This window comes from Condylostylus longicornis, unplaced genomic scaffold, assembly GCF_029603195.1.
Source record: "Condylostylus longicornis isolate FDR11 unplaced genomic scaffold, ASM2960319v2 ptg000044l, whole genome shotgun sequence".
NCBI lineage: Eukaryota > Metazoa > Arthropoda > Insecta > Diptera > Dolichopodidae > Condylostylus > Condylostylus longicornis.
The window spans coordinates 739,697-767,198 of NW_026578013.1; the positions used below are offsets into that span (position 1 = coordinate 739,697).

Below are 27,502 nucleotides of genomic sequence, written 5' to 3' on the forward strand. Positions count from 1 at the left end.
TCAGCAATTATTCCCACATGAGCTTTTAAGTAAATATTTTCGTTTTTACTGTTAGAGAAGCAAATTAATAGCAACCATCAATTCGATTTCCGCCACAGCGTTTTATCTGACAGTTAAAATCTGTTGATAAGTAGAACAAGAAACAGTGTTTCATTATGATTATTTGGATTGATTTGTATTATGATTGATTCTTATCATTATAACGCTGCTATTTACATTCATTTCGCTTCAAATTTATGCAACCCTAAGCTTTGCTTCTGACCATAAAGCTAGAATAAAGATAGGTATGAATATAAATATATAATATAATGTATATAATATAAATATAAACAAAATACAACCAAAAAGGGGTTTAATTTGATTGAAAATTGAGAAAAGAATATTGATCCGAATTCCCTAAAATTAAAGACAGAAATCATATACAAAAGAAATATTAATTTTGGCTTTTGTATCGAAAAAGTGATTCCAGATAATGGCTTCATACTTTCTGAATTACTCATAATCTATGATAAGACAAGAAACTTTTGATCTAATACTTTTCTCTAAAATATCCTTTAAATATCATAAAATTCTTCAGAGATAAAATTTTTATAAATTTTAAAATATTTCTTTGACTAATAAAGTTATCAAAGTCAGCTCGATGTCATATTGGAGATTAAAAATCATCTTCAATACTTCTATTGAAAAAAACAATATTTGTTAGATGGTTTCGAAGATTTTAAAATTTTTTTTTTAATTTGGCTATTAAAATAATAAAACACAAATCATGTTCTTCAAAATTGTGTGCCGGAAAATCGTTTTCGGAAAGTTGTCACAAATATTATTGATCGCCTCTCGAATTGGCGAACATTTAGTTATTTAAGCGTTGGAAACCCTATATTAATCAAGCAACTTTTTATAATTTTTTTTTTTCTATTATAACCATTATACAAAAAAATAAAAAAAAAAAAGACTCTCGTCGTATTTCTTCTTTACTACACTCTACAAGAGAATAATATTTTCTCACACTCAATAATAATATTATCCAAGTATTGTGTGGTAGTAGTAAATACAAAAATAAAGAAAATAAGAAAAAGGAATAAAAAAAAAATATCAAAAAAAAAAAATAATGAGAAAAGAACAACAAAAAATAATTGGTTTTGTTTTCGTTTTCGTTTACTCTTCCTTTACTTCTACTTTTATACGTTTATTTTTTTTTTTGTTATTTTTCCTTCATTTTCATATACAAAAATTTTTTATTTTGTTGTTCCTTTTTTTTCTTTTTTTGCTTCTCGTATATTTTATTTTTTGTTATTTTTCCTTCATTTTCATATATATTTTTTGCTTTTTTTTTATTTCCCAATTTTATTTTTTTCGTATTCTTTTTTTCCTCTACAATTCTTACAGTTTGCGTCTTGTTATCGACCAAAGGTATTTTCAGTTTTGAAAATTCTTCGTCAAGGAAGAATTGGTGTGTATTGTTGCTGAAGAAAATATGATAAAATTAAATTTAAAATAAGAAAAAAAAAAATAGAAAACAAAAATTAAAATTTGTTTGGTTTTTTTTTTCATATTTTTTGGTTTAGGCTTAACAAAAAAAAAAAAGAGTGAAAAATTAAAATTGAAAAAAAAAAATGTTTTAATGTTTAAATTTTAATTTAATTATTTTTATTGTTTCATCAATTATTTTGTATTCTTAAATAAATACCAAAGTTTTAAATAAAACGCGAGCGTTGGTAAACACAACACCAAAAAAAAAAAATGCAAATTAAATTTATTAAGGAATTTTTTTTTAGAATTGTTTTTACTCTAATAACGTTGAAATCTTCAAATTTGAATTAAAAAATTTTAATTAATTTAATTAAATTTATTTTTATATCGTATTATTGTTTACGGTTGAATAAACACAATTTTGGTAATTTGTTTTGAAATTAGGATTTGGAAGATTATTAAAATAATTAAATTAGTTTAATAAATTATTATAAAAATTCAACTAGCTATATGTTTGTACATTCTGGAAATATATTACATATTTAAAAATAAGTAATTACTAATCATAAATTTTAAGAAATATTATTCTTTAAATAAAATATTAAAGATTTTACCAATAAATTGGGTGATCATTATAAGAATGTATGCACTCTAATTCTTATACAATTATTTTAGTGAAAAACAATTAAAAAATTAAATTTTTTTTTAATAATTAATATCAAATTTAAAATAAGAATAAAAATAAATTAATATAATTTCCTTTTCATTTAGTTTACAAAATAACAAATTAAAATAAAATAAAATTAAAAATTACTAATACTATAAATAAAGTGCAATAATTTGTAACAATAATAACAACAATAAGTATAAATAATAATAATAATTTTATATTCATGTTAATATTATTAAATAATATACAATACATTGTTAATAAATAAATAACAAAACACATACATACAAATAAATAAATAAATAAATTGAGATTCTTACTATGAATCATAATAAATCCAATTAAAATATTATAAAAATAACAAAAACAAAAAAATAAAATTTTTAATTAATTAAACTTCAAAAAAAAATTTTATTTAATTATAAATGTACATAATTTAAAAAGGAATAATAATAAAAATTTCTGAGAAAGAAAATGCAAAAAAAAAAAAAATGAAAAAAATAAAAAATTATATTCATTAAATTTAAATTGTTTTCATTTAATTATATTAATTCCTTTGTAAAACAAAAAGAAAAGAAAAATAACAAAAAATAACACAAACACACACTCAAAATAATATAAAAAAAAAATTTTTTTTTTTTTTAGAAGAAGAAGTAATAAAACCAGAATCACGAACTCGAGGAATATATATAACAGAAACAACAACAATAATAACAAAAAAAAATCAGAGAAAAACAAGAGAATACAAAAAAATAACCATGAACCCAAATTGGTACTAAAAAAGGAAATTTTTGTTAATGAAAATTTGTTATTTTCTCGTTCTTTATTTTTAAGATTTTATTTTTATTTTTTGTTTTTCTTGTTTAATTTTCTTGTTTTTTTTTTGTTTCAATGTTTTTTAAATAGTAAAGTAAAGAAACAAAATATACATACATATAAAACGGTTGTGTATAGTTAATACTTATATATATATATATTAAAATATATGGTACATACATATTATATATGTATATGTATAAAATAACAAAAAAAAAAAAAAAGGAAAATAAACTGAAATTCTTAAAGGACATACACACTCATACATATGCATAAAATTTTGTATATGAAACTTCATCATTAAACATATGTAACTCCAAAATATATATATATATATATATAGATAATAATGTGTATATAATACACAAAATATTTATATTTATATACTATATATTTTATCTTTCATTTATATATACTATATATATAGCGAAGAAAATAAATATTACAACATTATAATATAAAATAAATGTGAGTATATTATTATTACCTTGTATTATATTATATTTTAAAAATATAAATACTATAATTTTATATTCTGTTATATATATATATACTTGAAACATAATGAATTTTATGTCAAAATAAATTAATTTTATACATATGTGAAATATATAATATACATAATATTTTATTTTATATAAAATTTTGTATAATAAATATACAATATATATATTGATATATGTATATATATTATAAATAAACACAGCATATACTTTAACGTAAATACTTATACTCATTATATATACTTAAATTAAATATTTAAATAAATGAGTATGTATTACATAAAATATATGTCTGTAAATAAGAGAGCAAAAAAAAAATTTCATCTGAAAAAAAAACATTATTCAACATCATTATCATTTTATATAAAAATATATTATATACGACAAGAACAAGGATATAAATAAAAAAAAAATAAAAAAAAAAAGAAATATTCAAAAAAAAAAATTATACGCACATAATGTAAAATATATATATATATATATATATATATATATACGAAAATTAATTTAATTTATTTCTTAAAAGGAACCTCCAACCTCTGTCCTTCTCTCTTCTCACTCCCTTTTCTCGATCATCTATACATACGGAATATACCGATTTTTGTAAACACTAATATTACATTGTATACATATATACACCATCGTAAATATTGTATAAAAATAAGATATCCAAAAAAAAATAAGGAGAGAAAAAAAAAGTGACAGCTTTTAAATTGTTATTAAAATTTTATGTTCCATTCCATTATTATTCTCTTTTCTTATTAGATTTATATTCCTTATTAGAATATATACAAACATATATACAAACTACATAATATTACATATAATCATTTGCATATGTAAAAACATAATGTAATATGCATGAGATATTATTGTAATTATATTACAAAAAAAAGCTTATAATTATATATATATATTGTACCTAGACCTACATACAAACATACATATGTACATATTTTTAAATTGAAAATTAATATGAATACCTATATATGTTAATAAATTTACATATAACTCTAATAGTGTACTTGTATAAAAACAATTTATATTTAATATATCACCATGCACATTGTATACAAGTAACATAATATCTATTATGCATATATAAAAACATAGTATATATATTAGTATAACATATTATGTATATGTACATAATCACATTTTATGCATTAATATCATTATTTTCATTATTATTATTATTAATATTACACATGTTTTCATATATACATTATACTATATATAATATATATAGTACATACATATGTATATAATGTATACATATATAACATTAATTTATTTTATATTTACATATAACATATGGATATTTAATACATAATACGGGTATATATTATTATGTATATGTTAATATACAATATATAAAATACAACAATGTGTATAACATGTGTATAATATTATATATATAATTATTATTATAATATCGTAATAGTAATACTATATTTATATGCATAATAAACGTATATACTTTACAAACTCAACATAATATACTTATATAATTCAAGCCCAAGTAAATATACAACATATATACAATTTACATATTTACTTTTGCTCATATATATAACATGTATACAAATGTATGTTGATATAAAAATATTCTAAAATATCCACTATGAGAGAGAAGAAGGATATATTATGAAATACAAGAAATAAAAATAATGCATAAACACATACAGTCATGCATATATGTATACATAAACATAATATTCGTTGATAAAGTAGAAGATAAAGAGCAAGACGTAAGAAAGAAAACAAAAACAGAAAAAAAATTAGAGTGAACGGCAAAAACAAAAAAAAATTAAAAAAAAAAAAAGAGAAAATAAAATAAATTAAGAGAAGGGGGAGGTAATATGGGGAGGCAAAGAATAAAATACAAAAAAAGCAAAAAAAAAATATATAATATAATTAAATTTTACATCGACTATCTGTCACATTAATCATTCAGAATATATTAATATTATTATAAAACGCCCTTTCTATATTGCAATATTATATTTTTATATATACTTACATTTCTACATAAAATATACAAGTTTCATACCCTGACATACATACATATACTCTATTAGGCATAATATATACATTATGTATATATATAAAGTACATGTACATTATTTTTGTAACTATATTTGTTACTATGTACGATGTAATAATAATAATAAAAAAATGAAAGAAAATATATAAAAAATTTTATAAACATTATTTTATATACAAAAAAAAGAAAATTTATTTTTTGCTATATATTATGTACATAAAATTTATTTTAATATTAATTTGAATTATAATACTATATATATCTACATTTTTACACAAAATCATATACATACATAAATATACATCTAATTATAATATGAAATTACATTTAAATTACATTAAAATTATATCATGTGTATAATTGTACCCATAAACAATGTTAAAACCAAACCATATGAGTGGTAGCATATAAAAACAAACATTCATATGATTATTATGAAAATAAATATCATTTCCAAAAATGTATACATATATACTCGTATATATATGCATAGAAACACTTTATATATACATGAAATATAAGGTAACGTTATGATATATACATAAATTATAGTCAAAACATAAACATATAATCCTGTTATATCTTATATACATTTAAATAAATGTATATATGTATGAAATTATATAGAAAGATATATGAATGAAATTTTTAATATTACATCGTAATAAAACATACCGTTGTATATACATGTACATTACATTATTCATATACATAGTATAAAATTATATGTATATAACTAAGTATATTTTACATAAATATCCAATTATATACAGTATAATGTAAACAACTTTATAGTTATATATATACATACACTTATATACATACAATATCATATATAGATACTTAAATTTATACTAAGTATAATATAAAATTTAAATATTTATGTATATAAGAATTTTTGTATATATAAATAATTGAATCTCCTAGATACAATTAAAAATGAATCAACAAAAAAAAAAACAAAACTATTAGAAAATGCAAAGAATAACGAAAATAAATTTCCTTTTATATGCAATGTACAGAAAAAAAAAACAAGAAAACCATTAATATTACTCTTTTCTTATATACAAACAAATATAAATACATACATTTATGTAGTATATAAGAAAAGAACAAAATTTATTTTTATATTCAACATGCATACACACATACATAATAATGCATATAAAGTCTAAATTCATATACATACATACATACAAACACCATGTGTATATGCATAAATATTATTGTTGTAATTTTTTTTTTTTGCATGACTTTTCAGAAATTCTGCACTACTATTGCACTTTTTACGTTTATCTTATTTTTTTCTTCATTACAAAAAATTTTTATATTCGCTCACTTTATACTTAACTTCTTTTCTTGTTCTTATTATTATTCTCTTTATGGCTTTTTTTTTTTAATATTATACAAAAATTATATATTATGCATATTATGTATGTATGTATGTATGTAAAGATAATAATATTCTTTTTATACATATTTTTTTTTTTTTTTGCATTTTAAAATTAAAGTTAAAGTGAACAAAAAGAAAAAAAAATTGTGAAGTAATAAAGCATGTTTCAGGCTAATTAAAGGCGAATTTCATCCTTTTTTTTATTTTGTTATTCATAAATAATTATAGAAGGAAAACAAAAACAAGAAGAACACAGTAAAGTAGAAAAAAAATAATATAAAATTTAAAATAAGCAACTAAATAAGAAAGAAAAAAAATAGCACATGCATGCTGTTCGTATGCATGTATGTATGTACATAAATCTATACATATAGTAAAAATATATATTCATAGTAATATGCAATATGCAAACTTGTATAATATTTCATAAAAGATTAATATTGAAAATAATATTAAAAAATAAAAAGAGAAAAGGAAAACAATAGAAAAGAGCAAAATAATATTTATGTATAGAATGTGTGTATACATATAGATTTGTATGTATACATGATATATGTATATAGAAATAGTTAAAATAAATTTCATAAAGTATAATGAAATTTAATAAATAATGCAATATTTCATTATCATGTAATATTAAGCGGACTATAGCGTATTGTGAAAATGTTCTATCCGACATTTTAAAAAATTTTCAGATTATTTGAGAAAAATATTTTTAAAATATATTGGACATTACTTATAGGGGGGGGGGCCCGGTCCGCATATTAAAAAAATATACACTACATTTTCTAATTATTATATTAAAATTGCCATGAAATATGATTTTATAGTAAGGTTTTTTATACTGTAATAACATGGTTTTAAAAATATTATTTATAAATTTGTTATCATATTAAAAATATATATATATACATATATATAGAGTTTTTCCTACAAGCTTTGTATATAAATATTACATACGGTATACAATCATAATATGATTCATATAATTAATGTACCTATAGTATATTATGTTAATTATATGGTCATATTATATATTTAAAATTACATCGTATGTTATTACAAAATTATAATTTATTATTTAAGAATCTACATATCGTTATATTCATTTATATATAATACACGCATTTATATATACATACTTATATATGTTATTTATATTTACTTTCAATTTAATAATAATAATAAAAATATACACATATATAAATTTAAATATAGGTATAACTCCATTAATATACATTATAAACATATATATGAACTTACAAAAAATACATATATATGTATACATAATATATTTATAATTATATGCACATTCATATATATATATATATATATACCATATATATTGTATGTATGTATATAGGTTCTCAATGTTTATTTATACTTTTGTTGTATTAACGTTCTTATTTATAGTAAGTATATAATAATGTTTATATATATAAATATACTTATTATAATGTACATATAAATTTATGTACATAAAGTATATAACATTATACACAAATTATAATAATGATGGAAATTTATTTTAGTTTATTGCTAAAAAAAAAACAAATTTTATATTCATGTATGAAGGTATGTATATGTATATGTGTATATAATATGAAATAAAAAAGAAAGATAGCAAAAAGAAAAGCGAAATAAACAAAAAATAAAAAATGAAAATTTAAATTAAAAATTCTAGTATTTTAGCTGAAGAGTCCTGGAAATTCAATTTAAAAATATAATAATAATAATAACAATAATAATAAAATGAATCGAATATTAGGGCATAAGAATTTAAGATCCAATTTTAATATCTTGATTAGGTTCCTAATTTTTTAATATTTTTTTTTATGGTTTATAAATTAATAACACATAACGTGTGTGTATTATACATATACATGTATTTTATTAAATATTAAGTATAACACAAACCGCTTTTAATGAAATTTAATTTTTTAATAAAAGAAAATTCAGAGGGCTAATAGACAATAAATTGCAATTAATTAAAAATTGAGTAATTTATCTCAATTTTTTTCAACTACAATTTTTTACCAATACTGAAAGAGTACAAAAATTACTATTGTGAGTGGGCAAGATCTAATTATTGGAGCGAATTTTTTCAATTATTGTTGGTCATCTTAAAATTAAATTTATATTATAAAAAAAATAAGGTACAAGATTTTAAAATAATAATTTAATATACAGGGGTCAACAATATCGGGAATTTTAATTTAGCTTTGTAGTTTAAAATCTTTAATAAAATATGCAGATGACAATTAACAATATTAGCTCTTCGAGTGATGTAGCAATATTTCTATACTTAATTTTATGGCTACAAATGTGTTATTTAATAACCCGTTTTATTATCACATAATATATTGATTTTTTTTTTAATTAACAATTTAATAAGTTGTCAGTAAGAAGGTTATTTATGTTAAGCAGAGTTGATACATTTTAGGGGATTGTTTATATTTTTATATATATACTTTCGACAATTTAAACGATTGTTGTACTTTCCTTTTGTAACTTTCATAACATTTAAATATTCTGTTGTTGTGCCAATTCTACTTATTTTTATTAATTGCGTTTTTTTAATCTTCAAATGTTACTTTAATGTTGTTCTTAGTGACCTCCCCTCATATTCCTACTGAAGATACTAAATTATTGTTTTTCAACTACTTAGTATGAAATTGAAATAAAAATTTTGAATATAATTTGTTATGAATAAACTAATTAACTTTCATTGAAATAAATTAAACGATATTTTTAATTATTTTCACTATGATATATCAAAATATTTATATCAAATTATTGCATACATTTAGGATGAGAAAAAATTCAAAATTAAAAAATAAGTTACTAGTAAAGAGTAAACTTTATTTATAAAGTAATATGTTTATATATAAAATTTGAGCATTCTATCTTAAAGGGTGTTGAAGATTTTTAAACAGACACATGGTTTGACAGTGTGAAATCAGTAAGCACTATTTGCCGATTTTATTTGTAAAGTTCTAAAAACAGATAAACATTTTTTGCAAGTGATGTTAACATACGATGCCAAAAAACTGGATTTCAATTACTTGGACCTAAAGTTACACGCTTAAAAAACAATCTGTAATTTTTTTTTTCTTTATTTTTATTCTTCCTTTACTTATTCTTTGATAATTTTTCTTTTTTATATACAAACATATATACTTATTTTTTTTATTGGAATAATAAATTATAAAATATAAGCGAACATTTATTAAAAAAAAAAGGAATAAAAAAAAAGACACCATCATTAAAAAGAAAAAAAAGACAAGAGGAAAAACGAAAACTAAAAGAAGAAATATATAAAAAAAAAAGAAGTAACGTAAATATTTTGAAACTCTCTGAAGAGAGCGAAAAATAAAATTTAAATTACACTGCCATCTTTAATAAACAAACACATGTTCATTATTATCGTGCTCACAAACTTTACAAACCTACACATAACATATGTAATATATAAAATATCTGTAAATATTTATTGCAGAGAAAAAAGGAATTAATGTTAGAGAATAATATTACTTTGTGAGAGAAATTGAAAAATATTGAGAGAAGGAATATTTTGGGGAGCCTTGTTGGAGAAAAAAAAACCTTCTTTGTATTGTTGTACGTTGTACGTTAGTAAAGTAAAGTAAAGATAGTAAAATTTTAACGGCAAATACGGCTGCTCTGTTTTTGACTATATTTTACTTTGTTTCGCTGTTCAATTCAAGCTATAAATTTTTTTTTTAAATTCTCTTTTTATTTATTATTTTTTGCTCGTTATTTTCGTTTTTAAATTGTATTTTTTTTTGGTTTTCTATTTTATTTTTATGTTCCTTCGTACATTTTTGGATTTCGCTTTCTCTTTTAATATTTTTGTTTTTATTTTGAATTTTTATGCCCATTCAATTAATTTGGAGAGTTGTGTTAGATATAACCCTTCCCTTCATAACACCAACATGTAAATGATTATTGAATTTGCTATGAAGATTGAGATATTCTTTTGTTCATTTTTATTATTTAATTATTATAAACATTTATTCATGATTTTATTACCTTATCTGTATGAACTGACCTATGAGCCGATAAACATTAGGCTTTACATATTAAATAAATTCAAAATACACGTAAAATATGTACAGACCGACATACATACTGAAAATTGTATTGAGAATATTTTTTTTTAAAGAATTTAAAGGATTTCAGAAAACTTTTTTGTAATTCCTACCTTTGGCATGGAAATTCTTAGTATGTATATATTTAGATAAGGTAAATGTAGTTTAAGGAATTGTTAGTGACACCTAAATTGTTAATCAATCGATTTAAAATAAAATGCAAAAACCCATTATGTACATTTTTGTAATCTTCTGTGGTAAAATGTAAAATGTTCACTATTAAAATTGTTTTTGAATTGACAACAGCTACCGTACCTTTGAACTTACCCTTACCAGTTATATTGTGAATGTTATAAAAAATGAAAATTTGTGTTGTGAAACCTTAGTAATCCGATGAATAAACTTGCAATAAATTCTTAATAAATTTTATTATTAAAATCTGTTTTCCAAAACTAATAAAATTCAGTGAATATTTTTTAGCATGCATATAAAATTATCGTAGCAAAATAGATTTTTAAAAGCTACTCCAAATTTATTCTTTGGCTTAACAATTGAATAAAAATATCCTTTTTAAAATTTAAAAATAACAAAAAATTATTTATAATCTTTAGGAGTAACAATAACGATCTGACAATGTTCTAATATGAAACTTACTATTATAACATAGTTAAATGTGTATTTGCTTGTAGAGTATATCAATTTCTTTTTTGCACACATTATTCGCTAGTCCTTTTATTGTTTCTAACCTCATAATGGTCAAGATCAAATTTATTTAGGTACCTCATTTAATTTCGTTATTTTCTTTCTTTATTATTTCATATGTTCAATTGTATTGGTGAGGGTACCCATGATGGTGGAGCTTGTTATATGATGGTATGGTGGTTATGTTGTTGAGTATGTTTTTTCATATGGTGGTGGTAAAATATAAAATTATGGAATACTGGTGGTGGTTATATTTTTTTCTTTTTCTGTTCCGATTTCTGCTTAAAAAACATAAATTTTTAGAAGAATTTAACGTATATAAAATTAAAAATAAAAAAAAAATGTATACTTATGTATATATGAAAAAATATGTAAAAAAAATTTTTTTTGTGCTCCATCGAAAAACATTACTATATAATGTGCATATATGTACACATGTATGTATGCTTGTATGCTTATAAATTCTTATAAATTGTGATAACAGAGAGAGAATTTCGTCTACCAGGATATTGACTGCCTTTAAAACAACAAAACGAAAATACTTAAAATAAAATAATGAGAGGAAGAAGAAGAAGGAGAAGACAAAAAAAATAAAGTAAATTTTATAATATAACGTTCATTTTACCACCTTATACCACCTTACATAAATGAATGTATCTCGTTTCTTTTTTTTTTTTTTGGTTCCCCTGTTATATGCACATAAAATACTCTATGTAACATTGAGGTAAATTATATATGCTTGCATATAAATGTTGTATACGTTACGTACATATATGATTAGAGTATATTAAAGTATATATAGGCATTCTCATTTTATACATGCTTATTTACATACATATATAAATTCTTACATATATACATACATGAATATATATGTACATATATGTACATCAAGTAAAGCAAGCAATTTATAATAATTAAATAAAAGCTTGGGGTATAAGAAAAATAATTTTATCAATAAAATATTACATTGTTTTAACTCCTATTTTGATGAATTTTCAGGAGCATAAAATATGTACATAATATGTATATAAAAGTATTATACATAAGTATATTATATTTTAAATTTTAAAAAAAATTCACTTGAAAAAATCATTTCATTCTTGATTTATTACAACATAAGTGTATTAAGGCACTTACATTTTATTATAATTTTTATTTTCGATTTAAATGAATTGAAGAACTATGTGGCGAGATGGAGCCACAAATGATGGAGCATTTTTACCATGATGTTTTTGTATAGGGTATAGGTTGAAACACATAAATTTTATAGATGAAGTTTCTATTACTATTTTCTATTACATTTAGACATTTAATTTATCAATATTGCCATTTAATAAATTTTTTCACAGGAAATAAACAAAAAAAATATTCATAGACATAATAGTGATTTCATACATACATATGTTTGTCAAAAATTTTAGTACAAAATTAAAATAAACATTATTAAAATATAGCTGTTCTTTTCTAATAAATTAAGATTAACGGTTTCTTGTCAGAAAATGTAATTACTTTTGACTTTCTCTTCTTGAAATGCGACTATGTTAAATTTTTATTTAATTTATTATCTTAATTATTGTTCTCTTCCTAAAAGTATGCAAAAAATAACATTTATTACGTTATAAAATTAATTTGAATATTGCTAATTAGGAAAATTTGCTATTTTAAATGTTATACGAATTTATTTGTTTACTTTTGTAATAAAGTAATTTTAAATAATAAGTGTTATAATAAAATGTAATTATTAAATTAATTATATAGTTGTAGAAGATCAAAGTCGAAAATGTTGCTATTTCTATATACACATTTTTAAATTATATGGCTACATTTATATATTCATTACTTGTTTTTATATAGGTGCCTGCTCTAGTTGGCTTCAGTCCGTAATGTTTACATAGTTAAGAATGGGTTTATTTTAGAGTGAACCAGAACTTAAACTCTATAATTTAATAATAGCATATACTCGTATATCTCAATATTACTGTATACATACATATACACATGTATATTTTCCCACATATTGCACAATATCGAACAAATTATTATATAATTTATATTATTAATATTGTTACATATTATATAAACCAAAATTTACGATATTATTTTAAATACTAATGAACGTATTCAAATACATATAAACATATTAATAATGTTGCAAAATCTACATGGCTTAAAACCATCTATGGTCTAAGTAAGCATAAATATAATTCAATGCAATATTTACATATTCATTTGCATGGGTACTTATAATTACATAATTATACATATTTGTACATAGTTAAATTATTTGGTAATACTTTTAAAATAATTACCATGAAAAGAACTTTTCAATTGAACGAAATGAAAATAAGAAAAATTTCATCAAATATAAAATCATTAATGCATAAAATTTTTGCTATTCTTGGAATGGAAAATTCTAAGAATAGGAAATTTTTTTTTATTGATTCAAAAATTTTTTTTTATAATTTTTGTCTTAAAACTTAGGCTGCCTTGTGCAAAATTTTTATATTAAATATCATACATAATTTTAAATTTCTTTTTATAATTTTTCAAACCAAAATAATTCGCAAAGAATATGATCTACCTACACTACAAGAAGTTAGCTTTATAAGGAACTAGTCCGGCTTTCTTAAATAAATTTAAAAATATTAATGTCTTCAACTTTTAAATTTATTTAAGAGTAAATAAAAAACAAATGACTATCTATGTATATGTCTATGTTCTAACGTACTATAAACTTCCAAAAAAATAAAAAAATTTTAAGAGTCACAACTTTTATAATGTATAATGTTGGTGAATTTAGCCTTTATTCACATGTTAAAATAGAACATTTTGTCTGAACACTATGGTAATTTAAATTTCAATACCTAAGTATAATATTATCTTAATTTTATACTCATAAATCAATAATTGATAAATTTATAATTGTCCTCTTACAATATATCCAGCGTTCCCTTTAAGGTTAATATTATATTACTTTAAATGTGTAGCACTATAGGTATAAATAAAACAAAAGTATAACATTAACAACTACATTAACTTAAATGTAATTGAAAGTTACGTACTTTTATTCCGGTAGATGGCTTTATCTATTGAATTCAATTGTCATATTCTCAACAGTAATTGTGTAAGTAAGTTTTGATCTTATACTTATATAAAAAGACTTTAATTTTAAAAAGAACGCAACAACTCGTAAATATTCCGGAATATCTTGGAGTGTTGTATTTCCGTAAACTGTTCCGCAGCAACTGTTATATAACCTTAAATGGATTTAAAAAAAAAAATTATTCCCTAGACTTCTTTGTTATAAATCAAACATGAAATATGCGATTATTTCCCTAATTTTATTTTATGTGTATGTAAACAAGCATTTAGACTTGGAAAAGCACTTAAATTAATTTACTTAAAGAATAGTAATATCTTCATCGCCATTATTCTTACATATGCATATATATACATCAACACAATGTGCTTAACTCATTTTACCTTTTAACTCTATAATTGTCTTATCCAAAGAAAATAATTTAATTTTAAATAAAGAACACGTATAGGTACGCATAATGTCATACATTAGCGGTGCTATATTTAGAAAAAACGCAGAATAAAGGACAAAATTAGCAAAATTATTGTGCATCCAAGAATAATATCATTTTAGTTTGAATATTCTTTAAATATATCGATGTTTTAAAGCATTATATACACTTGATGCATTTATGTAATAGCGAGTTTTGTAAAAATATGGAAAACATCTAAAAATATAGTAAAAATATTTTAAGAAATTTTTTTTCAAAATTCAATTTTTTTTTGTTTTTATAAATAAAAACTAGTGTTCTATTAAGAACAATTCAAAATTTACCCCATGTCTTGTTATTTTTTGTATGAAAATAAATAAATTTAAAATTGTAAATAATTATAAAAAATAATTTTAGCAGACACATACAATTTCTTTAATTGAATGCGTATACGTACGTATACGTACATATATATGTACATATTGTAAAAATGAATTTTACCATCCTACATTTTGTATGAATATGTATAATTAAATATATATTATTAATAGGGAAATACATGTATGTATATATATAAATAACAAATTTAATGATTGAGTCACTAGAAGATTTTTTTTTTTCAGATGAAATTGTTAAAAATAATAAATTAAAATGTACAGTAGAACTCACTCTTAATTAAACTTTTTTTATATTGTCATCGATAAAAACAAATTGTTGCATAACTTGATAATATTAAAAGTACGTAATTTCAAAAAAGATTATTTTATTTGCAATAAAACAGCAACGTTTTTGAGTACAAAAATTTTTTTTCCTTCTTCACTCCTAGGAGGAGCATAGGGCTAGTGCATGATATCATGCCCTGGTTTCATAGCGTCATAGAGTTAACTAGGTAGGTTTATTAATATTTACAGTTTAATTTTCTTAGTTTTTAATATTGAATATTATGAATATTTGAAAATTACTTGAATAATATTTATTAGTATTGTATATTAAGTTATATAATATTGAATATAATTTTTATAGTTACCTGACCGGGGTTTGAACTCAAGACCGTTCGTTTAAAGAACCGATACCATAACCACTGCACCAATGGCCAGGTTGAGTACAAAATAGTAGTACAAAATAATTGGTTATGTAAGTAAACTGAGATTGTTTACATTATAGAAATAATTTATGTTACTAATTACATATTTCTATCCAATTCAAGTACAATTCATAAATTTTTAACATAACTAATAAATTCAGAAATACTTGTTAAAAGTAAATTATGTTCAAATTTTAAATTCAGTTTAAAAAAAAAACTATAATTAGATGATTAATATTCGGAAAATTTTCATTTTTATTACGTACAATTAAGAACTACATTAAATTAAATTTAGGCAGTTGTTGCTTGTAACCACATGTACATATTTTCTTATAAGCAATATGTAATTTTATATGTTCCCTGCTTTTAGAACAAGAAATGAGCGAAAACAAAAACATTGTTTTTTTTTTTTATATTACCCCAGGAAATTAATAATCTTTACAATAAAAAAATATTCAATTAATTTGAAATTTAAAATTAATTAAATTTATACAAATGTTGTAAATTAATTATTTAACTTTATTGTTATGACAATATATGTATAAGGGTTATTATAATTTGGAGTTCTACTGTACTATATACGCAATTTAATATCAAATTTCATATACAAAAGAAAATACTAAATTTAATTACTAAACTTATTATTAAATTAAATTTTATTATAATTTTTGTTATTGTTTTTTGTTTTTTGTGTTTACAATAATAATGTTTGTATATCTTACAGTTTATATATTTGAAGATTCACATAATGCTGGGAAAATGAACGCGCATTTTGAATCGTTATTAAGATTTAAGACGTACATGGTTGTTATTAATTTGAGATAATAAAGAATTTCTTTTTTCTCTTATTTTCTTTCAACACAATATGACGATATTATAGAAAGAATATAGAAAAAAAAAATCGATTAATTTAGAAAAATTTAAACAAAAAACAAGAAAAAAAAAGGTAAGTAAAATATTTTTTATTTTAATCCTGTTTTTATATTAAATATTCCATACCTAAATAATATATATATTTATATATGTATGTACATACATATACTTATACCTATGTATTGAACATATACATATATATATATACGTCAATGTTTTAAATATGTATACAGTTCTTATTTAAAATAATCCGATTTCTGACAATGGCTTTCTCTCTAAATTAGACTTTATTGAGTTTGGTGTTTATTAAATATTATGATGACAATATTTTGCTCACAATTATAGAATAAAAAACCCCTTTCCAAGAAAAAAATACGAAACTAAATTTTAGTAAATAATATTCTCAAGGCTAGCTCCAAAATAACGTTGATTAAAACTGACTTAATATAACTGAGTTTTCGTATGAAATGGACCTTAAAACTGATTTTTGTAGTACAATGTAATATGCAGCAATATTATTACCCAAAAATATTTAAATATGGTTGTATTATTCGTTTCTTTTAAAAATAACAATTGTATTAACTCCCCAAATTACTGAGAAATTTGAGTGAAAAAGCAATAGCAAGAAATATTAATGCAAATTTATTCCGATAGATGACTTTAATAACATTTTGTATGAAAATGATTGTTAAGTACTTGTTATTTGAATTTGCAATTGGTGTAAGTATAATTTTCTTATTTGTTTTTTTTATCGTCAGCACTTTTAAACTCTAATAAGTTAGTTCTCAAATAACCAAGCAGTTCTGATACTTGTTGGGGAAGTATTGATGGCAGCTTAATTTTTGTTTTATTACTTATTATGTTTTTTTCTTTAAAAATGGCAGGATAAGTGTCACGAAAATGTTTGAACATGATAAAATGAAATATAATTTCGGTGGGACAGTCTATCTCTCTTTTACTTACTCACCCATCGATACCTATTAAAGCTTTAATAACTTCTATGCTTTAATAACTTTAAAAACGTCTCCATGGTAGCTTCAATCTTATTTGGGGTTGGGTGCGGGGGGCATACAGAACAGCGTTTATTTTCCAACCTTAAAAATTTTCAATCAAAAACAGTATAATCTGACAACACTTTTTTTTTGAGATGATTTAAAACGGATTTTAAGATGATTTAGAATGGATTTCAAGTATGATTAAAATTGTTATTTTCCCTGTATATAGTAACAATTGAAGCGGTAAGTTGACAAAGGGGTTAACTTGCATTTGTATCTTAACAGATTTTTTCATTAACAAATTGTAAAACTATTAATTTTTTTGTTACTTAAGTCCTATATGTACTGTCAATCTCGCCTTCTATTAAATTTTTTGCTATAAAGGAGTATCAACTGTGATTACTCAGTTGAAAATATATGAAATTTAATCATGTTCTATCAGAGGAGTTCAATTTTCATCAAAATGTTAGTTAACCACTTTGTCCACTTACATTTTCAATTGATAGTTAAGGTGCAGTCATTTCCGATGCATTAATACTTGCTGATTAAGGTGCGGTCATTATAAATTTTATATATGAAGCCAAAAACTTTTCTTTTGGCCTGAAAAAAAACATTGTTACGGATCTATATTTATGCCAATGTTGAAGACCTTTTAATGCATTTTAAAGACTTTAAAGAATTTTTTATTTTGAAAACAGTTGTGAATCAACTATAGTGCTGAGAACCGTCCAACTAATAAATACTTTTTATACCAATCTCGGTTTCACTTATTTTTTAACCATCACGGCATTTTATTGTTTCCATTCTCGGCACTACCAAACTTCAATATTATTTTCTATGCAAAAAATATTTAATTTCTAACCAATAATGAAAAGTTTTACAAATTTCAATTTATTTGATTTAGTACGAAATTTTTTATGAAAACATTATTTGCGCAATATTATAATAAAAGTAAACGAAAATAATTATTCGAATAAATTACGTTTATTTTTTTTTTTGTTTTCTTTTTTCTCCTCCTATATGTTTACTTATCAGTTATTCCTTATTTAAATATATATGTACGTACTTATGTATACATTATGTACTTTTTATGTTATATATAGTACATTAAAGTATAGTTAAATAAAAAAAAATTTATATACGAATATTTATTTTTAATTTTTTTATACTGTCACTTTAAATAATAAGAAAAAACAAAAACAAGCAAAAAAAAAATTATAATTTTTTGTTTCTTTTTTATTATTTCTTTTTTTTTTGGGTTCGTATCATCGCAGTTATAAACTCCAATGGCTTTTTATCCTACGTGGCAAACTGATCCTCCTCAAAGTTGGCAAAATCATTTTATACAACAGTTACCACATCAAAATCAGCCACCATATGCACCTTTAAGCTCTTTAGATTTTCAACCTCAGGTAAGCATTTTTTATTTCTTTATTTATTTATTTATGTATGAGTGTTTATTTTTACGTTGGTTTTAAAATATTTATATGGAGAAATTGAAAAATAATGTTTATAATATAAAAATAAATATCAATTTCATTAAAATATTTTTTTATAATTTTTTATCTGTTTAAAAAAAAAACAAGGTAGCCGAAAATTTAAAGTTGCCTATATTTTAAATAATTGGCAAATTAATTTGTTACATGTTTTGGGAAGTTTCAAAAAATTCACCACTTTAAATTATAGTTAAAGCGGAGTCAAAGCGGATTTAGAGATTAGTTAAACCGAATTTGAGATTTTTATAAAAGATATCTCAATAATGAATTTATTTTAATAGTTTATCAACTCAATAGTTTAACAGTTGTCTACTGCACAAAAGAAAATGTGCAACTTGCTTAAATTAATTCTTGTATATATACGCTATTCTTCACAACTTTATAAAAACAGTGATTAGATGGACAAAATATGTAAAAATTAGTTTTAATGGAAAATAATTTTTATACTAAACTTAAATTTGAAAAACTATAATCTAGAACCAATAATAAATTTAAAAATTTTAAAAAGTTTTAGCGCATAAGATGAAATCTTTAAATCTGTCATTTTCAAAATTCGAATCAATTTTTAAAATGATTCTGCTCAATATAATTTCGATTTACAAAAACAACAAAAATTCGCAAAATTTGTTATAATATACATTAAGTATACTAACATCTAATATTTTTTTCCTACAATACTATATGAAATTGAAAATTCAACCGATGATCAGTATAAAATTATAATTTCACTGAATATAAAAATATATGTATACGCTAAATATGCCAAATGTCGCAAAGGAATTTCAAATTTCATATTGTTAAAATAGGATAAGTAACACAGTTATAAATATTTCTTTAATACTTTTATAACAAAATAATATAAAAATTAATATTTTTATTTTTAGAGCTACTCATACCAGCATCAAAATGGGTATATTCAACCTGGCCTTGGATTTCCAGATCCAAATTATGGTAGATCATATGTAACACCTGTTCATCAAAGATATGATTTACAAAATCAACATTTACCATCAACTGCAGTTGCTGCCGCTGCTGTTGCTGTTAGTGATCCAACGCAAAATCTTGGAATTTCATCTGGTGTTGGTTATCCTAGTCAAATATCAAATGTTGCACCTACTGTTTTTCCATCGCATACATTTCAAGAAAGAAATAAAGCAACAGTACCAACATCAGAACCAAACAGTATTGGTTTTCAACCCGTTAATAATAATATAAGTCAACGTTCTTTTAATTATGGTAGTCATTATTTGGATCTCAATTTGTCGCAAGGACAAACAATTTTGCCTGAACACCAGCAGCAACATCAAACGTCACAACAACAACAGCAACAACAACAACAGCAACAACAACAACAGCAACAACAACAGCAGCAACAACAACAACAGCAGCAGCAACCACAACAACCGCAACAACAGCAGCTTCAACAGCAACAAATCCAACAACAAACACAACCACAATCTCAACAATCACAGCAACAGCAGCAGCAATCACAACAGCAACAGCAATCATCCAATTTACTCCATCAACAGCAACAACAATCATCACAACAAGCTATTCAAAATAAAACATCATCTCATCCCCAAACAGATCATCTTAGTTTTAATAATTGTAAGCAAAATAATGCGACTACTCGCCCACCAACAACTCAAACACCTTCTGGAAACTGTGATAATCAAATGCAACAGCAACCACAACTTCAAACGCAGCAACAACAACAATTTCAACAACAAAAAGAGAAGCAAAATATAGCAATGGCACAAAATGCAGTTTTAAACAATAATATGCATTCAACATATGAACAAATGTATCATCATCAAATGCCAAATTATAATCCTTCATTAGGAATTAATTCGCATTCTATTGATTCACTTCAATCTTTAGTCACAAATCCTAGTCTTATTAATAACAATACTACTGCAAATCAGATTCAACCGTCAAATATAAAACCGATAATCGGTCATACGCCACATAAATCAAATAATCCTCAAGCTTCTCATGTTTCTAATAATACAAGTACAACTCATAATTTATTCACACCGCACAATCTCAATTTATCTCACAATCCTCAAAATTCAAATCATGCCGCACAAATAAATCAAAATACTCATAACAATAATAACAATAATTCATCTAAAAATAATTGGAGATCTCAACAACAAGACTTTAGTACAAATGATTCTTTTAGTAATAAGTCAGAATCAAATAGCTTGAACCCTAAAATGTTGGATAAAAAACATTCCATAAATTACGAAAATCGAGGAGAAAACGTTCAAACTCCATGTCCTACAATTAAAACTGAAATTATCGATGAAAAATCTAGAACTATGGGAAATGCAAACAACTCTATGAATCAACACCAGCATGTTGCTGAAAATTTTCAAAATTACCATCGACCATTCGTTCAAAATGTCCCTAATATTAAAAATGAAATGCAACAAATGCAACGTATAAACGCACCTAACTTAACAAATCAACAAATGAATATGAAAAGTATCACAAAAACTGAAAATGACTACAATATATGGAATCCTCTTGAAAACCAACCTGTTAAAAAAACTAGCGAACGCTTTTCTTCCTTTAATGAACCGGCCAAAGAACCAAAACAAGAGCAATTTTCACAATATAAGCCATATATGAATGTGATAGATGAAAAAGCTTCAAATCATAAAAATAATTCTAATGAAGGTATTCTTTCTTCTATGGTACAACATCAACATATTGCACAGCACAACACTATAAAAGATCCACTAACAAATAATATGCCATATACAGTTGGAAATTATACAGGTAAAAACCCACATCAAAAACAAGTTTATAATCAACATCACCCTCAAGCTATGCCACACCAACTAAATCCACCCGCTAATGTCCACCCGAAATCTCAAACTGATATAACAACTTTAGAGAGTCCGGAAAAAAATTACCAAAACTTTATTCAATATGCTGATTATTGTCAAAATGAGGTTCAGAATCAAAATTCGAATCAAAATAAAATGTTATCAAATGAAGTATCACATCATCCGCAACATCCATCACAAATATTACAACAACCTGGTACTGCTTCTTATCGCGGACCAATGTTTAATCCGTTGTATTATGGTCAAGAAACAAACCAAAATAATCCCAATTTTGAAAAGAAGCTTCTAGATCAAAGTCAAATAAAAACAGAACCAGGTTTAGATTTAAAAGAACCACATTATCATCCACAGCGTTTAAATCATCAGCAACCTCATTATCAACAGGATATTAAGAACATTCAACAAACCATGCAAAAATTTGATCCACAAATGCCGCTCTCAACAAATAATTCTCAACAACATTTAATACCAGAAAATAACCAATACAATTCGCGAAATGAATATCAGCAAATCATACCAAATATGCACCCACATCATAAAATGTCTCATTTAGATAGTAGATACCCATTTAAAGGTGAAGGGGGCCCAGCCGCTATTAAAGACGTAGTTGGATTCTCCTGTTGTAGACAAGGAGGTATACATACGCCAACTAGTGAACATTTACAAGGTGGATTTTGTAGCGGAATGCAGACGAAAGATGAAGTTCTATTGGAAGAGGGAGAAGAAGAAAATGAAAAACCCGTAATTAAACAAGAACCCGGTAATGGAACTGAAACCGAAACTATTAAAACTGAAACTATGGTTCCTTTGCTTGACACATCAGATAGATTGGAAAAGGGAAACAAACCTGAAATTCCTGAATGTGATTGCTTTTCTTCAGATAAAAGTCCTCCTGAACCAGGAAGTTATTATACTCATTTAGGTAAATCTTAAAGTGTAAAAACTGTTCTTATTGTGATAAAATAATTTTTCGCCTTTTGACATGTAGGATCCTCGGCTACCCTTTCCGAGCTAAGAAAAGAAATTGAAGATCGTTGCGGTCTCTCGGGTAGGCAGTTAAGAATCGAAAAAATTTTGTACACAGGAAAAGAAGGCAAAACAACTCAAGGATGTCCTCTCGCAAAATGGATTATTAGAAGAGTTGATCCTGAAGAAAAAATGCTTGTTGTTGTAAAAAAACGACAAGGGCACAAGTAAGTTTGACATTAAACTATAAGCAATAATTCGATACTATTCTTATACAATTTATATAATTCATATATTAATGAAATTGCAGATGTAATGCCACTTTCATAATTGTTTGTCTTGTTGTTTGGGATGGTATGCCAAGATACGAAGCAGACATGGCATATGATAAACTAATAGGTAAACTAAATAAATTTGGCTTACCAACAACTCGTCGTTGTGCGACAAACGAAAATAGAACGTGTGCTTGTCAAGGTGGCTTAATGATTACATTTTTGATTAAACCTGTATTAAACTAATTATTTAAAAAACTTTTCAACAGGTCTTGATCCAGAATCTTCTGGAGCATCCTACAGTTTTGGTTGTTCCTGGTCTATGTATTATAATGGTTGTAAATACGCTCGCTCAAAAACTGTTCGAAAATTTAGGCTATCAGTTAAAAACGAAGAAATAGAAATCGAAAAACATATGAATTCCTTAGCAACAATCTTAGCACCTTTATTTCATAGGGTAGTACCAAAGTCTTATGATAACCATGTCAGATATGAAAAAGAAGCGCCTGAATGTCGACTTGGGTTAAAACCTGGTAAACCATTTTCAGGTGTTACAGCTTGCCTTGATTTCTGTGCTCATGCTCATAGAGATTTACATAATATGCAAGATGGTTGTACGGTTCAAGTAACTCTGTTAAAGCCATCAAACAGAGATATTAAAACACCAGATGATGAACAATTCCATGTGCTTCCATTATACACTATGGATACTACAGATGAGTTCGAAAACGCCGATGCTCAAAAAGAAAAAAACAAAACTGGTGCAGTTCAAACCCTTGAAAAGTAAGTTTTCTCTTTTCATATAATTTTATTCCAAAAATTTTTGATTTATGAACATTGTTATCTTTTTAGATATTCGTGCGAAGTTCGAGTACGTTCTACTCCTTTGCAGCCATGCCGAAGGCACGGTAAAAAAAGAGTTAACGGAAAAGAGATTGAAGAGTTTGATGAAACCCCTATAAAAAAAGAAATGTTGCCAAATGACTCACCAGGCTCTCCTACAACTACAAAAAAAGATGCCTGTAAAATTAAACCCAAGCAAAAATCGAACTCAATAGACATAAGTACGACGAATGATCAAAGTTCAGAATCGTCGCAACCGCCAACTCCACAACAGCCACCGTTGCAGCAACAACAACAACCACAGCAACAGCAACAACAACAACAGTCACAACTACCGTCACAACAACCACCACAACAATTACAGCAATCACCTCAACAACAGTTTAACATTCAAGAAAAAATTCAGCAGGGTCATCAAACAATACCTCAGCCATCTACAACTCCAATTAAGCGAAATACACCACCTCCGTCACGGGGTCCAACTCCTGTGACAAATTTTCAAAATCAAACAACGCCTAGCCCTTTTACAACTGCAGCGCCAACAAATCAAACAGCTGCTCAGATGCATATGTCTACCAATTCTAGTCTTTTAAATATGGCAACTATGATCGACAATTTCACGGATGCCCAACTTCAGTCAAATCAAATATCGAGTACTGTGTTAGACTCTCCATACTCCTATGACTACCAGACAGGCTCTTATATTGAAAACCGTAACTATTATAACAACTGGTCTTCCACGCCAACTGCGCAAGCTCCTGCCACGCCAATAACACCAAATCAGACATCTTTGCCAAATAACAATCCTAATTTGGAACAACATAATACACCCATAAATAATGAAACTCCTCAAATGCAAATGATGCAGCACAATAATGGTAATTCAAATACGAATCAGCAACAGCAGCCGCAGCCGCAACAACAACAGCACCAACAGCAACAACAGCCACAACAGCCACAACAGCCACAACAACCACAACAGCAACACTCATACGCATCTGGTTATTCTGGAAATTATTTTATGAACTCATCTTCGCCAACTTCGACATACGAACACTCTACTCCGCCACAAATTCGGCCGAATTATAATGTTGATGCACAAACAATGGATGTTAAAAATAAGGGGAATATTGAAGATAATCCTGATTCGACCACATATTTAAATGAAGTGAAGAACGCTAATCAAGCGTCTATGGCACATGAAAACGAAACTAAGCCTGTAGTCAACAATAATTTTGTAAAACCAAGAAGTTTCCAAGACCATCAGTTTCCCCACCAATATCCTAATAACTTTCAAATGTATCCGTCACATCATCCAGTACCACCCCCAAATGCCGGTAATTACCCACCATTTGATTCGTATCCAAATATGAATTATAACTATAACTACCGTCATCAAACATATAACCGTTTTAATAATGTGTATCCGCAACCACCGCCTACAGTTCCACCACCTCTAGGACCCCCTACTTCTCCATGGAACTTATACCCTTCTTCGACTTCGGAACATTCTTTTGGTACTCCGCAATATTATAGAATGCACCAAGAAAAAACTTATACACAACTAACACCAAATATGCATCCTCATCAAAATGAAATCCCACCACCACCCCAACATAACCCAATGCTTACACAACAGCCACAACCGCCAAATGAATGCAAACCAACTGTTAAAGTAGAACCAATAGGTGAAGTAACAGAAGTTAATGACAATCTTGAAGCATTTTCCGATTCACAAATGGGTGGGGTAGCAATTGCTTTAAATCATGGAAGTGTTTTAATTGAATGCGCTAAACATGAAATGCATGCAACTACTGCGTTAAAGAAACCAAATAGGTTACATCCAACTAGAATGACACTTATTTTCTATCAACATAGAAATCTAAATAGATCCAGGCACGGAATTGATGAATGGGAAGAAAAGATGCGTATTAAAAAACATAATATGGAGGTTGAAGCAAAAACCAAAAAGAAAAATTCCAAATCAGACATAAAATCGGAAATTAACATTAAAATGGAAATATCTAGTGATGAAAAATCAAACATGAATTCGGAAAACGATATCTCAGAAAATTCAAATCCTTTGAATGATGAACAAAGTAAATCAAATGACAAAAACGGTGCTGATTCCAAAAATGGTTCAACTGGTGAAGGTGATCCAAAAAATGATAAACTTGTTATACGAGCACCAACGTTAACTACAACCTCTTGGACTACATTATTTCCAATGCATCCTTGTGTAATAACCGGCCCTTACCAAGAGGGTAACACTAATAACAACAACAACAATAATAACAATAACAACGGTAATAATAGTAACACTAATAATAATAATAATGGTAATAGTAGCAATAATGGTAATAATAATAGTAATAATAATAATAATAATAACAATAACAATAGTAACAATAACTGCAATAATATAAACAATAACGGTAATACTAACAATCTTAATACTGGTAACAGTAATAATAATAATATCATAAATAATGGTAACAATAGTAACATGAATAGCAGTAATATTAACAGTTCTAATGGAAGTAACAATAATAACAATAGTAATATTCAGTCTTCAGCTACCTCAATCAAAACTTAAATTAAATGAAAAAAAAATTTAAAACGACAACACCCTTAATAAATCTTAAAAAAAAAAACAAATTAAAAAAAAAAAACAGTATTGCATATTCAAAGAATAAATTTTTTTCGAAAGTCACTAATATTATTTTTTTAATTTTGTGAATATTATTTTTATAAATTATGACATGTGAATAATTAAAAATATTTAGTTTCCAAATCGTATAAAATTTCAAATTTCCAAAATTAAATGTTTCAAAAATTATATTAAAAGCGTTGTTTGTTCATCAGACAATTTAAAAATCCATAAATCCATTTC

General features: G+C 24.4%; 1 protein-coding gene across 6 annotated transcripts; it reads left to right on the forward strand.

Annotated features, from left to right (window-relative positions):
- The first annotated feature begins 1,559 nt into the window (after positions 1-1,559).
- On the forward strand, positions 1,560-27,479 carry LOC129610209 (methylcytosine dioxygenase TET-like). 6 transcript variants are annotated; one of them, XM_055522662.1, is made up of 9 exons: positions 1,560-1,894; positions 2,786-3,424; positions 17,031-17,252; positions 19,449-19,586; positions 20,555-23,450; positions 23,517-23,721; positions 23,805-23,968; positions 24,036-24,549; positions 24,619-27,479. In XM_055522662.1, exons 4-9 carry the CDS (start codon positions 19,461-19,463, stop codon positions 27,203-27,205), a joined length of 6,492 nt encoding a protein of 2,163 aa, XP_055378637.1. In that variant the 5' UTR covers positions 1,560-1,894; positions 2,786-3,424; positions 17,031-17,252; positions 19,449-19,460; the 3' UTR covers positions 27,206-27,479. The 6 variants fall into 6 exon arrangements, with proteins under 6 accessions (XP_055378637.1, XP_055378638.1, XP_055378636.1 ...); XM_055522663.1 differs by lacking the exon at positions 1,560-1,894 and having other exon boundaries at positions 2,724-2,912; positions 3,384-3,424; XM_055522661.1 differs by lacking the exon at positions 1,560-1,894 and having other exon boundaries at positions 2,724-3,424.
- Positions 27,480-27,502: the final 23 nt, after the last annotated feature.

Bases quoted from the DNA above. Each gene is read 5' to 3' on its own strand.
- LOC129610209 (XM_055522662.1), top strand. From the start codon at position 19,461: ATGGCTTTTTATCCTACGTGGCAAACTGATCCTCCTCAAAGTTGGCAA. The intron at 19,587-20,554 runs GTAAGCATTTTT...TTTTATTTTTAG, and splicing joins CTTTAGATTTTCAACCTCAG to AGCTACTCATACCAGCATCA. The intron at 23,722-23,804 runs GTAAGTTTGACA...ATGAAATTGCAG, and splicing joins AAAAAACGACAAGGGCACAA to ATGTAATGCCACTTTCATAA.